Source organism: Condylura cristata, unplaced genomic scaffold, assembly GCF_000260355.1.
Source record: "Condylura cristata isolate star-nosed mole 26May11 unplaced genomic scaffold, ConCri1.0 scaffold00021, whole genome shotgun sequence".
NCBI lineage: Eukaryota > Metazoa > Chordata > Mammalia > Eulipotyphla > Talpidae > Condylura > Condylura cristata.
In genome coordinates this window covers 24103333-24117428 of record NW_004567122.1, presented here as the reverse complement: position 1 = coordinate 24117428, position 14096 = coordinate 24103333, and the positions used below count along the sequence as shown (strand labels likewise).

At 53.0% G+C, this 14096-nt stretch overlaps 2 protein-coding genes across 4 annotated transcripts; one reads left to right on the top strand and one right to left on the bottom strand.

Moving 5' to 3' along the window:
* Positions 1 to 682: 682 nt before the first annotated feature.
* Positions 683 to 4656, top strand: SHROOM1 (shroom family member 1). Of its 3 annotated transcripts, none has more exons than XM_012727693.1 (7): positions 683 to 1792; positions 1898 to 1956; positions 2188 to 2397; positions 2552 to 3124; positions 3222 to 3348; positions 3428 to 3700; positions 3806 to 4656. In XM_012727693.1, exons 1-7 carry the CDS (start codon positions 803 to 805, stop codon positions 4145 to 4147), a joined length of 2574 nt encoding a protein of 857 aa, XP_012583147.1. In that variant the 5' UTR covers positions 683 to 802; the 3' UTR covers positions 4148 to 4656. The 3 variants fall into 3 exon arrangements, with proteins under 3 accessions (XP_012583147.1, XP_004686568.1, XP_012583145.1); XM_004686511.2 differs by having other exon boundaries at positions 3189 to 3348; XM_012727691.1 differs by having other exon boundaries at positions 683 to 1801.
* A 5784-nt stretch (positions 4657 to 10440) lies between these two features.
* On the bottom strand, positions 10441 to 12851 carry SOWAHA (sosondowah ankyrin repeat domain family member A). Its single transcript, XM_004686712.2, has one exon. It carries the CDS (start codon positions 12543 to 12545, stop codon positions 10854 to 10856), a length of 1692 nt encoding a protein of 563 aa, XP_004686769.1. The 5' UTR covers positions 12546 to 12851; the 3' UTR covers positions 10441 to 10853.
* Positions 12852 to 14096: the final 1245 nt, after the last annotated feature.

Sequence of the window (14096 nt, the reverse complement as noted above, 5' to 3'; positions counted from 1 at the left end):
GCCACATAACTGGCACAGAGGAAGAGAGGAAGGTTGTGAGCTGTCCCTGCCCCCTGGCCTGGGTCTTCCCTCCTCCTTCTTGCCCCCTATGACCTCGTAGCCTTGTGGACCATTGTTTATGGGAGAAAGATCACAGAGGGAAGCTAACAAAGGTGCCAGGAAGCAGCCTGGGTGGGACTGGGCTGGGGAGAGCAAGAGCGTGGGTACATCCTCAGCACTCCAGAGGGTACCTGCTAAAGACGGAGGCTGCGGCCTGGAGAACCCTGGCGGGGCATCAGTAGGGGTCAGTTCCTTCTGCTTACTGAGTTCCCAAACCTCCACAGTTGCTGTTCAGGCAGGTCTCACTACACATGCTATCCCTGGGGTGAGATGGAGGGGCGCTTGGGACCACGTGGCAAGGGGAAGGGCTGTGAAAGCACCGGCTCTCTGTTGGAGCGGCCAGCAGGCTAGTCTTTATTTTTAAAGATTTATTTATTCATGCATACAGAACTGGGGTACAGGCAGGCGAGAGGTGCAGGGGACGTGAGAGGATTCACCAGAGACAGAGTGGGGAGCACAACAGGCAGATTGATGAAGTCCACTGCTGAGGGGAGCAGCGGGCAGGTCAGGGGAAGTCTGCTGCGCCTTGTGGGTCACCTCGGGGGCGGGGATGGAACTCTGCGCTGAAGCCGCTGCGACTCACTTGCAGCGGGGCGCTTTAACCTGTTGTGCCGCCAGGTAGAGCCCTGACCCACCACGTCCGTCCGTCATCTGTGTTCTTCCAGGCCCCAGGTTAGCCTGCTTTGGTTCTCATCCGTCTGGCATGGAGGCCCTGGGTCCTGGGAGCCACAGCGCCTCCCCAGCCTCGTCCACTCGCAGCCCGGACCTGCGGCGGCTGTCCAACCGCGCTGACTCGGCATACAGCTCCTTCTCCGCGGCCTCGGGCGGTCCCGAGCCGCGCACGTTGTCGCCTGGGACCGACCTCCTTCCTTACCTAGACTGGGACTATGTGCGCGTAGTGTGGGGGGGGCCCGCGGCCGCCGAGCCCACCGTTGCCCTGCGCACATCCCCAGAGCCCCGGCCTGCGGCAGCTGCATGCACTGGGCCGCGTCCCCCACAGGTGCAGGGGACCCCGGGGCCGCTCAGCAGGCAGGCCACCCCACTGCTGTACGCGCTGGCAGCCGAGGCGGAGGCCGCGGCGCGGGCCGCTGAGCCGCCCAGCCCGCCGGCCTCGAGAGCCGCCTATCGCCAGCGGCTGCAGGGCGCGCAGAGGCGAGTGCTCCGGGAGACTTCCTTCCAGCGCAAGGAGCTGCGCATGAGCCTGCCGGTCCGCCTGCGGCTGGGGGCAACCGCGAGGCCCCCGTCCGTGCTTCCGCGCTCCGCCTCGCTCAGCCACCCCGGCTGTGGCTGCGAAGCGGAGCCCGCCCACCCTGGGTCTCCAGCGCCAACGACCAGCGACCGGGGCTGCCTGGACGACCAGCGGGGCTGCCTGGACGACCAGCAGCGAAAGTGGTGTTTCTCCGAGCCAGGGAAGCTGGATCACGTGGGGTGGGGCAGTGGGTTGTCAGGGAAATACTCCGCTGAGTTGGGCTCCAGCTCTGGCCTCCCTAGGCTTGAGCCCCAGGAGTTGCAGCGCTGCACGCTGGCAGAGGTCAGATGGCTGCGCGGGAGTCAGCGCGGTGGCACAGAGGACCCAGAACCCGGGTCCTCGAAGCTCGGCGTTGCCTACAGGCTTGCCACCCGGAGTAGGCGTGCTTCAGAGGAAATGTTGGGTTTCTGCGGAGATCAAGGAGGGGCCATGGCTGTATCCCAGGTATGGCAGGTAGGGGCTGCAGGCTTGGAGGGGCAGGGAGCGGGGGTCGGGGGGCATCTACAAAACCAAAACCTTAACCATATTTCATCCAACTGTGCCTTCTAGGCTGTTCCCTACGGAGCAGAATCCTCCAGACCACCATTGTTTCAGACCAGACTATCCAGGTGAGAGACATGGATGACTCTGGAGACTGAAGTAAAAGCTACTGAGGTAGCTTTTACTGTTCTTGCTCTGGAAAGGAGAGGGTCTCTCACCTATCCTTAGTCTCAGCTTTCTGACTCTTCCCACTGTCCTTTGCAAACTCACCCGGGGCTCTCCCAACACGCTGTTTCTCTGGTGCACCACCACGAGCTTCCCTGCTGTCACTGTGACCAGTGTGCAGTCTCTGCCTCCAGGTTCCCCACTCAGAAGGAGGTGGCAGTGGTGTGTCCTACAAAGGGCTCCCACAACAGCTCCCCCCGCTATGAGAAGAGGGGCTCAGACCCTTGTGTTGCGTCTGCACGGCTCCCCTCTCTTCCTGATGATGATGTTTTCCTGGAAGAAGCCCCGTTGGTCAGCGTGACATCACCTTCAGTCTCTCATGACCCCTTGGGGCTCCCAACCAGGTGAATTCCCTCTTGATGGCAAGCAGAGTCTACACATACCTTCAAAATGCTAGAAGGAAACTCCTGGGATCCCAAGTGGTGGGTGGTGGCAGGTAATCCTTGGAAGCTTCCACTTATCTTCAGCCACCTGATAATGTTTCTTTTTCACCTCCAGTGTCCATGCCCCTCCCCAGGAATACAGAGCAGGCTTGGGTCAAAGGGCTGACCGGGCTACAACCTCCCCAGAGTACTCCTTTCATAAGTGCCCAGAGACTGCAGGGGCAGGTGACTGTTGGCACGAGGTACCTGGTTCTGTGGATGTCTCCAGTCCAACATGCTGTAGCTCCCCTGGGACTGCAAATGGTGACCTCCCAACCATTGACTCCAGTGGACTGCTGAATACTGACCCCTCTGCAGCTTCAGGGAGTGACCCCCTTAAGCCTCTCCCAATGGATGCCCTGAAACCTCCAGGCAGTGATACCCCAGGATCACCTGACCACAGTGCCCTGGCCTGGGGCATTGACCAGCCTGCTTCCAGATCAACTTGGCCCAGTCCCCGCCTCGAAGAGCTGATTCAGGAGCTGGCTAGACTGGACCCCTCTCTGAGTGACACTCTCACCTCCTACCCCAGCCCAGAGCCACCTGTGGCCCTGATAGATGGGCTGATTCCGATAGCCGAAGTCTGGGCTGCCATGAGGTCAGTCTGTGGGGAGGCTGGAGAGAATGCTGCTGGCACCTCTGAACCAGGGTGAGTAAAGGGCACCAGGGACTTGGGAGATTCTAAGCATTCCAGGGTTGGAAAATCTAGAAAGCTCTGGCTTTGTCCCCACACCCTACCTATTTAGCTCTACCCAGCTCCTGCCAACTTCGCAGAAGGAGTCCAGGCCTGAAAGTCTTAGTACCCATCCTGTGCCTGACATCCCACGTGGCCACGCTCTTCCTGAGCCGAATAATAGCATTCAAGCCAAGAAAGTGAGTGTGGAGGGGCTGCTGGAGGTCTGGGTTGGGAGGCCAGAGGTCCGAGGCTGAAGTACCCACGCCCTGCCTGTAGGTGGAGCTAGCCAGTCTCCTCCAGAAGATGCTGGAGGACCTTCAGGGCGAGCAGGAGCGACTGCGAGAGGTGGCCCAAGCGTGGGCCAGGCGCGGGACTGCGCTGGAGGCCGCGGTGGGTCAGGCCTGCGCGCCCCGCGAGCTGGAGCGGTTCAGTCGCTTCATGGCGGACCTAGAGCGTGTTCTTGGGCTCCTGCTGCTGCTGGGGACTCGCCTGGCCCGCGTGTGCAGCGCGCTGAACCGAGCCGGTGCGGACAGGGACCCTGACGAGCAGGTAAGAGGTTCAGGCCGGTGAGGGGCCTCTGGTTTCTGGCCTGAGCTATCCTGGGGGCAGCGGCACCCTCGCTGCGCTCATGGAGCGCTCTCCCTGCGGCTCCAGGCCTCCCTGCTGCAGCGACTCCGGCTCCTGCAGCGGCAGCAGGAGGACGCCAAGGAGCTGAAGGAGCACGTGGCGCGGCGCGAGCGGGCCCTGCGCGAGGTGCTGGCGCAGACGCTGCCCGCCCGGGAGCTGCGGGCCTACTGCACCCTGCTGGCCGGGAAGGCCGCCGTCCTGGCCCAGCAGCGCAGCCTGGACGATCGTGTCCGGCACCTTCAAGACCAACTGGACGCGGTCAAGAGCGGCCTTGGTCAACGACTCTCTCCTCCTTTGCCTCGTGGACCAGCCTGGGTCCCAGGGATCGGACCTCGCCATAAAGAGCCCTTCCCCTCTCCCCTCAACTAGGGACAATGGAGGTGGGGCGCAGGCCCAGCTTTTCCAGGATACTTCTTACAAGTATGCTCATGTGGTCTCACCAAATCTTGCAGTTGATAATGAGTTGATGGATTTAAGAAACAAAACCCCCTTTTTCTGTGTGATGAGGGATTACCTCAGGGTTGGTGGAAAGCAGAGGCCATAAGTCAAGGAGCATTCGATTGAAGATGCATAACAGCTTTTTATCAATAAAAATTGGTTTGTGTGGTTCGTGGGTCACCTGTAGCATAGCTTGGGGCAGGGATCTTGTTTATCTATTTACTAGAGCAGAAGTGGGGTTTCTGGGTTGACTTCAGTCATGTCTAGGAATCGCTAGGAATACTGGAGGACTTGAAAAAAGGGTGGAACAGGTGGATGGTAGGCCCTCGACTCCACTGCTGCCAGTGTTCCCTAATTCTGGAGACAACTTCACTTCCTCAAGTCCATGCCCGGCTGGCTGATTTTCCAACTTCAGTAGTAGTGGTGGGGTTACTGTTTCCCTTATAAAACCCCAAAGTGGAAATGGTTTCTGGTGCTTTTGTTCTTTAAAAACCCTGGTAGATAATCCAGTTCACTTCGGCATTTGGGGGCATTCACTCCAAGATTCAGAACTTTCTTGTCTTCAGTTGTTATGAAAACTGAATTTACTGCATTCTCCTTTGGAAACTCCACTGAGTCAGCCAGACTTGAGGGGAGTTGGAGTGAGGAGCTGAAGGCGAGTCCCGAGGGATGCAGAGAGCGCCACATGGGGACTGAGGACCTGGAGAGGCAGCTCTGCTTATGTGTTAGCAAGATGATCTGGGGTGGGCTGGTGTGTTATGAAACAGTTTACACTCTCCTCTTTATTTATGCATCAGTCCTCTGTACACTGAGTCAATGTTCTCAAGTACCCATGTAAAAATCTACTTTATTGCTTGTAGCTGCAAATGTCAGGGACATGAACATTGTTCATCAAACACTCAAGTATATTTTTGGAGTGGGGCACACAAGAAAAGCATGTGTGTGTGTGTGTGTGTGTGTATTTAAAACCAACTGACCTCAAAGTGAGAAATCTCTGCTTCTGGGCTTGTTTTCTCATGTATATTGTCACTAAGTGCAACCGGTTGGGAATTTTAAATGGCCATATTCATACCAGAAGCATTAGTTATAACAGTTGTACTATTGAACACAGAACAATGCTCACATTGTGCCTTTTTATAAAAAACATATGGAGTTCCTGCTGAGGCATTGCAGTTCTAACATTATGCTTTGCTTCACTTCTTTGAACACTGTGGGTGGGGCCTTCCATTTCTCCATCACATTCCCCCATTGTGATGTTACTAGAAACACAATGACCGTTAGGCCAGTGGAAATTGTGAATCTCAGACAAAGATCTCCCAGTCCAGATTGGGCATGAGAAATAGTGTCTGGCATTGCCACATTGACCTTTGATTCTATTTTGGGTTTTTATTTTTTAAAGATTTATGCATACAAGAATTAGGGTACAGGCCAGATGTACGGTGTGTGTGTGTATGTGTGTGTGTGGGATTTCGCCAGAGAGTGGGGAGCAGAACAGACAGATCTACTGAAATACACTGCTGAGGGGAGCAGCAGTAGGTGGGTCAGGAGAGGTCTGCTGCACCATGTGGGTCAGCTCCCTGGTCGGGGATCAAACTCCTGCTGCAGCAGAGTCTGCAGAAAGCATCTTAGTGCTGTGCTTTAACTGCTTGCACCACCAGGGAGGGCCCTGTTCTGAGTTTTTCTGTGGAGAAATACGAGTCTTCTGTTCTTGTCCCTTCCAGATCGAGGAGACCCCTACAGTAAGGCCACACCTCCAGTGCTTGTCCTTCCATCTAGCCTCTGTCACCTTCTAGTCTCAGTTTATTTCCCGTCCGCCAAGAATGAACTCCCCATAAGAGTTCTTTCTAGGCACCACAGTCAGACTCTTGGGGGACCGGAAGCCCGGTGAATTGCATCCTGCGTGACACTGCCAGAAGAGGGCACTGCTCTCCTGTTGATGCCAGCCGCTACCCACACTACCACCCGCAGCGGTCTCTGCTGCAGCCCTCTAGACTTCGCCTAGTCCTGCTGAACTATGTCCCTGCTGTACCTGCAGCCTTCTTGTTTCTCTAGGAAATACATTCTGGCCAACTAGCCACGGAAAGACAGACTCTTTCTCCTTTGCCACTAGGCCTTCATTGGAAAGTTGTTGGTTAATGAGAAGGGTGGGGGAGGAGAACCGCACCATATCTGTGCAGTTGACATATTTTGCAGAGCAATCGGCGTCACAAAGAACCACTTAGCTCCTCAATGGAAAAGAGGGCTACGTGGGTCTCTTGGGGTTTCTACCCTTATCTCAAGCTGTCTGCGTCCGTTTTTGCTCTTCTGTCCCCCAGCCGTGATGCTGCACCAGTGCCCTCCGGCTTTGGGGAGCGCAGGCTTCAGGCTGGAATTGTTGCTGGGCAACAGGCAATCGCGCGGCCGCCTCCCCCGCTCTCATCCCGCCCCTGCTGCTCCTCCTAATATGGATTTAATTAGTGCACTTTTTACCTTCAGACTGTAAATTGGAAACGGAATCGGGGAGCAGCGTCTCAAGCCCGCGCGCAATCTGTCCCCAACAGCTCGCTCTGCACACCATGTACCTCCGCCGCGGCTGCGTAAACCTCAGGGAGCCCATTAGGAAGAAATCATTCACATGTAAATCAGAAACCTAAGAGGAAATTTCCGTCAAATGTGGTTGACGGCCGGCCGCCGGCCGTAGGGAGAGATGAGGTGAAAGGGGAGGTCTGGGGTGCGGCTGCGGTTTTTATAAAGCCGTCTTTCCGAGGACCGCTTACTTTATTGTCACCGGCTACAATTTAGTTGCTGTGGATGGTTACCTGTTGTCTTTGAGAGTTAAGTCAGCACCAACTTCCCACTGGAAGGTGTTCTTTTCTTCTGAAGACAAGCCTGGAGATTCATATTCTCTCCCCCCTTCTTCCGCCTTCTCTGCAGTCACTCAGGGTTCAAGTCCATAGGTGTGGCAGTTTTGAAAGGGCGCAGTCAGAGTTGACGTTCAATACACAGTGCTGTCTGGAGAGCAATGGAGTTTCTGTGACACTATTGAATAGGTGTGTGTTGTGGGGAGCAGGGACGCTAGAGGAATGTGAATTGTTGTTATATGGCTTAAAGGAAACTTGGACATCAGGGTAACAAGAAGTGGGCTTGCTGTACTGGGGGTGGCCCAGTGGGTTGGCAAGCCGGGGGCTTATATAGACCTTCAGTTTCTACATACAAGGTTCTAGGTGGGTTCGTGCTGGTAGCTGTTCATGGTTAGCTATAACACGGCTACATACCAAGAAGTGAGTAGAGGCCCATAGTCACAGAATTTTTCAGGTCCATCTTGCTTCATGGTTAGCATTTGTGGTGGTACCTGGCATAGCAGGAACTGAGCAAAAGGTTGTTACTCATGACCCCAAGGCTATCTAGCTAAGGTCACCATGCTTCATTATGAGAGATATCATACATATTTTTACTAAAGTGACATCACAGCTGGATATGGGGTTTCCGATTTGTGGGTATTTCCTCAGCGTTTATTGGTATTGATGTGTACAAATACCAACATGGTATTTGTAGCTGCATAAAGCTAACCCACAAATCAGAGCTATTGGTTTACAGTGCAGCCTGAAAACACAATGGACAGCCCTGCTAAGGTTTCAGGTTGGTGTTAGAGTTTGCAAGAAACTCTGCATACTCACTGGATATGCTCCTCTCCCCACAGCCTGTAGAACTTGTACTTGCAGACTTAGGATCCTCAGAGGAGGGAGATGAAGTCTGGAGAATTGAGGGACTTGCTTAAGGTCACTCCGTGGGTGAAGGCCTGAGATGAAACCTTGCTTTTCTGCAACTTGACAGCGAGATGGAAAGAATACTCTCCTGCATTCCTGGATCTGACATGTACTAGCTGTGAGGTGCCAACAAGTTACTTATAGTTCCTTTGCCATCAGTTTCTCACTTTCAAAGCTGTAACAGTACACTCTTTCTAAGGTTGTGGTTAATAGCGACAAAGTAGTTATTATTAACTGTGTCTTAATAAATACAGGTTACATAATGCATTATCCATGGCCTCATCTCCATTAGGTGAAACATGCTCAAGATCAGCCTCCAACTTCCTTTAAAGGATGTATAAAACTTTATTTAAAAGCTTGCTATAGCTATGACTCATTCACATCAACAATTAATTTCTCTCCCATTTAGAGGGATTCTTTCTCTGTGACAGTTCGAGCCAGCTAAATTGCCATATCTTATTACATGACTATCATCAGTTGTTGGGAAATATCCTTTACCAGTATACCATCTGCTGGGCCATTTGTGGTTTTTGAAAACTTTCACTCTGTGTATCCAACTCTAATTTCCTGCCAATGTCCCTTATAGTTGCAGAAGGTCTTGGCTTGCAAGGAAAATGGAGTGGCTTCTAATACCCTTTTTTTTTTTTTTTTAAGATTTATTTATGTTTACAGAGCTGGAGTATAGGCCAGAGCTGTGATTGGTGAGAGGATTCACCAGAGACAGAGTGGGGAGCAGCAGGTGGGTCAGGAGCAATCTGCCAGCCATGTGGGTCAGCTCCCTGGCTGGGAATTGAACCTGTGCTGCAGTGGCTTGGGAGAGCTTCATAATGCAGTGCTTTAAACCGTTGCACCACCAGGGAAAGCCCTAATATCTGTGCTTTAGGCTTATTGACCCCACACTCTTGCCAGATGTTTTCATTCATTTGGAAAACTTGCAGTACACCCTTCTGAAATACAAAGAATCTTTTGGCAACTCAACTAACTGTCCTGTTTGACAAACATCAGTTATTGTCTTTACTACTTTGCTGGTTTAGATTTTGTGTTTCTCAAAACAGGTGATGCCTGTGTTTGTGATCTTTGTTACCCTAAGAGAAGCCTCTTTTTACCATGTAGAATTTCTAATATTTTATTCTGTCTTCTAGACCTACAGCTACTCATATCGCTATAATTATTGCCTCCCACAATTTTTCTGCAAAGGCAGAAGATTTAATTTGCATCTTAATATAATTTATTCAGCTTAGCTAATGTTCCAGGCAAGGAAAGTGAAAGGATCAGATCAGGGCCCACATTTACCTACAGTTTTTGGCTACCATATCTGTGTGTGGTCAACATATTTTGCAGAGTAATCCAAACTAATATAATGCTTGAAAGAGGCAGAGGATGAGGAGAAGGGGAAAGAAATTAAGTAAAGAGAAAGAAAAGAATATAGGTGCAAAACTTAGACTTTTAAGGGAAGTACATCATCACAAGCAAGAAGAAAATGGGAAACTTTATTTTAATGCTTAAATCAAAACATTCCATGAAGGGACTGCTTTAAGTAATTTCAGAAGCTTCAATGAGAGGCGAGTCTCCCTCTGTGCCACAAAAACAATTTGCTATAACCAATGACATGCAGATATAGTTTGCAAAAAGCAGAACATTCTCACAATATATTTATATATATATATATAAAAAGTTGGTTGAGCAAATAGATCCCACATCTTTAAGACAGAAAGGAGTTGTTAAAATTACACTGTTGAGCCTGGGAAATCTTCGAAATGTCAATGAACTTTCTCCATTACAGCAAACAAAGGTCCAGAAAGGTTAAGCCATTCCTCCAGGGTCACTAAACAAAGATTCTCCATTTACTATTTTGGAATAAGCTGTTTGCTTAGAAAAATGGGTATCTGATACTTTTTACTTGTACAGAACTTTAATATCAAATTATATCCCTCACTACGTAACCAGTTATTTTTCTGGTGCAATGCTATGACTTTTTTTCTTTGAATATTCCTCTGCAGCACTAAGAGACTCAGATTTGAAAACCACAGATTCAGAACCATGGCACAAAGGTGCAATTCACAATTAAACCACACTTTAAAAAATTAAATATTCATCAAATCAAAATAGTCATCACCAGTGGCAAAGGCGTAATTATAGTATCTGCCAAAATGTCTTTCTCTCACTGTTAAATCACCTACACTCCCAAAATACATATTTTCCTAGTATTCAGCATCCACAGGACAACTGAGATTCATCACATTCACAATGGTCATGATGGTGTTCTGTGTTCAAAACTCCAGAATCTTGGTTTCCGAAAATGAGGTAGATAAACATTTAAGGATTTTGTTGTTTGGGACTAATTTCCTCTAGATCTTGATCATCTTTGTTTTTAAATAGAATTCCAAAATATTTAGCAAAAAATTGAAAATGAGTACTTTGCCTTAAAATGGAAAAATATAATTTCAAAAGGTTATTATGAAAATTCTTTTACCTCATTAGAATTTAAAAACAGAATAAAAGCATCAAATTACAAAACAAGCACTCTGAAAGCTGACAGACAACCCAACATCACACAACACTTAGAGAGCTCCTTGCTCTAGTTCTGGCTTGGGAGTGTATAGGTACTGAGGCATCCGATTAACTCATTCAGGGGCCAGACAGCTGCTGTCCCCTTAACCTTTGATCCTAAATTCCAAGTCTCCTCCGAAATTCAAGCCAGGCTTCTGACTCCATGTCTGGAGACGGGTCAAGCTTCAGTCAGAAGCTGGAGACGTGGGTCCACGAGGCAGTCGACAAGTTGGAAAAAGGGTTGGAGCCACAGGTATAGAGGAGTTGTCCTGGACAGGCTTAGACTGTGGGGAGCAGGCCCCCGCTTTCATCAACCGAGTGGTAGGTAGCCTCCAGGACGATCAAGTTGTGGGAGGCAGAGTAGGCATTAGACCAGCGAAAGGCGCGGGGTTGGGTCGACGGGAGATCTCCGCGAAGGCTGGCAGGCCACCGCGGATCTTTGTCTTTTTCCGAGCCGCCATGGGTGAAGCGCCCAAGAACTTGCTGAGGGAGCCCGACTTCCTCAAGCCTCGAGCCAGGTCCTGGAGTTTCTGGTCGTCGGTCAGGACGCCTAGAAAGGCGCTGGTGGTGGAACTGAGGATGGTGGCGGCCACCTGCACTGGGCGCCGGGCCGCGAAACTGCCACTACCACCGCCCGCCGAGTCGGACTCGGTGTAGCCTGGCAGACCCGGGTCTCCGAGTAAGCGGCGCAGCGCGTACGAGGCGCCCGGCGGCAAGTACTGGTAGGCGCGTCGCCCGCTGTGGTCGCGCACTTGAACCTGCGCCCCCAGATCCTTCACCAGCAGCACCGCGGCGTCTTCGCGGCCGTGCAGAGCGGCCAGGTGCAGCGGCGTGTAGCCGCCGTGGGAGCGCGCGTTAACGTCGACCAGCACGCCCCCACCCCGGGCCACCTCCACCAGGCGCAGCGCCATCTCCTGGTCCCCGCTCTTGGCGGCCCAATGCAGCGCGGTGTAGCCAGACACGAAGTCGCGCTTGGCCGCCAGGCCACAGTCGCGCAGCAGTAGCCCGTGCAGCTGATGGGTCCAGCGGCCACCGGACGCCCGTACTAGCCACTCGTGCTCGGTCGGTTCCAGGGGGACCGCGGACGGCGACGTGGTGGCGGGCACCTCCTCGGTGTCGGGGCTCAGCAGACGCAGGCCGGCGCGCGACGGGCGCCTCAGGTGCGGCGAGCGGCCCAAGCCCACACCTGGGCCCAGGCCAGACTCCTCCACCGAGAGTCGGCGAAGCAGCAGCGGGGAGCTGCGCGGGCTGCGCTCTTCCGACAGCTGCCGACGCGGGGCCAGTTCCTCCCCCCGAAAGCGCGAAGCTGGGGTGTCGGGGACGTAGCGCACCGGCAGCATGCAGGGCTTCCGCGGAGCGGGTGGCGGCGCGGGAGGCTCCTTCGGGGCCGCAGGTCCAGAGTCCGACTCCGTCATCTCCGCGTCTGACAAGGTCGCCTCTGAAGGGGACCTGGACGGTGGGGCCAGGTCTGCTGAGAACCCCTCCGGGGGCTGGGCTAACTCAAAAGTTGGAATCAGGGGTTCTGAGGACCCCCGTGGCAGAGGGGCGGGGCCCAACAGCAGCTCGGGGGTTGGCTGAATGGGCTCCGAGGCAGGGGTGTCCAGTGGCTCTGACAGTGGGGTCAGGTCCTCGGGTGGTGCCGTGGGGCTCTGCTCCGAGGCCGAAGACGGAGCCTCCTGGGCAGCGCTTTCTTCGGGTGAGACGGAAATGACCGTCGACGGCGGGGTGGATCCCCCGGGGGTGCTGGCGACGCAGGACTGCTGGGGCTCGGGCTCTTCCCGGGGCCGCAGCTTCTTCAGCACCACGAACTTGACGCCGTCGAACTCCTTCACCACCGCCACGGCGTTGACGAACTGCTTGAAGCGGTCCCTGCGGGCGGCGCGGCCGCTCGGGTCGCCGGCATCCACCAGCGGCTTGAAGCGGCTCCGCAGCTCGGAGTTGCGCACCTTTCCGCCGTGCTCCTGCAGGAAGCCCAGCACCGCCGCCTGGCTCACCCCGGCGGCCGCGGCGGCCGCGGCTGCGGCTAGCGCCATGGTCCTTCCCGATCCCCGCCGCTCTCCGTTTCCGGCTGCTGGGCCAGGTGAATGTCGCCGCGCCCTCTGGGACGCGCAGGTGTGGGGGTTCCGGGAGTCGCAGGCTCCCGGCGGAGCTCACCTGATCGCTTTCACCGAGGCAGAACGGGCGTGTCCAGAAGCTGGACCTCGGTCACGCCCGCGCGGCGAGTCTGGGCGGTCTCGGCGAGAAAGGCTCTGGGGGCCGCGGCGCGCATCCTCCGCGGCTCTGCCGGGCCCCCGATCTTCGGGGTATGTTCCAACCTTTATATTCTGTCCAATGGGCGCCGGGCGTCATCCCCCGCGCGCGGTGCTCGCCTTACAGGTGACAGCTGCTACCAGCGCCGCGGAGGGAGTGCGGGAGCGGAAATTCTGCACCGCACCCACTACCCGGGAATTAAAGGCGCAGTGCCATGCTTCAGCTCGGCTCGCTCGCGGTTGCTAGGTGGGTGTGTTCCCCGGGGCTGCGGTGGCTAGGATTCGACTGGAGGCAAGGGTTTTATTCCTTTAAGAAATATTTAGCTACCACAAAATACCGGGCGGTCATTTAAAAGCTACCATTTATTTTAAGACGATCAGTACCTCTCCCATTGTCGATTGCATTTCATACAGGGTTAACAGTTTCAAATAATTTGCAGCCAAGACAATACGACTGGCAATGCTTAGGTCACGCGTTTTAAAACGCAAATTTCTCATGATAAAATAGCACATTTTCACATGGAATTTTTTTTGGTAAAACCGTAGGAAAAATTAAGAGAGTAAAATACCACCTAAAACCACTATTAACATTTTGAAAAAAAATTTCTCTATCCCCTCCGCTTATGTGTATGCATATTGGTGCTTTTGAATAAGAAAGCCGAAGCATCAGTGATGCTACATTGAGAAACTTCATTTAATCCCCAAATATTTGTTGGGCACCTCATTTGTGCCAGGATCTTTTCAAGTAGTTATGCATCCATTAGCAAGACCAAAAAGCAAAACGTAAAACTTCTGTACTTTGTAGCGGTCACATGGAGGGGAACAGAAGCAATAAGTGAATTTGGAAATTGGATAAAATGCAAGATGAATATTACGGAAGAAATAAAGCAAGGCAAAAACAGAGGAGTGACCAGTTGTAATTTTGAGCCCACTGGTCAGGGCTCCACTCTTTAAGGTTACAATGAAGCAAGGACTTGAAGATCAGAGAGTTAAGTGGGAGAAGTTTTTTTAGCTACAAATCCAGGGCAAAGGTGGAATTGTTATAAGGGAATACAAATCAAAACCACAAAAAGATTCTGTAACAGGGTGGTCCCTAGGAAAAGGGGGAGTTCCAAGTTCCCTGCCCCACCCAGGAGGCTGGAGCTGAGCAGAGAAAAAGGGGAGAAGAGAAGGAATCAAGAGGAGAAGAAGAGAATGAAGCTGGATGGAGAACAAGAAGGAGACCTGAGGAAGCCACATGCAGCAGCAAGCATGTGATGAAGAAATAGTGCTTGTTTCCTGACCCTGGACTGGTTAAGGCAGATGTGGGTGAGAGACCTATAGGGAGGTGACTGT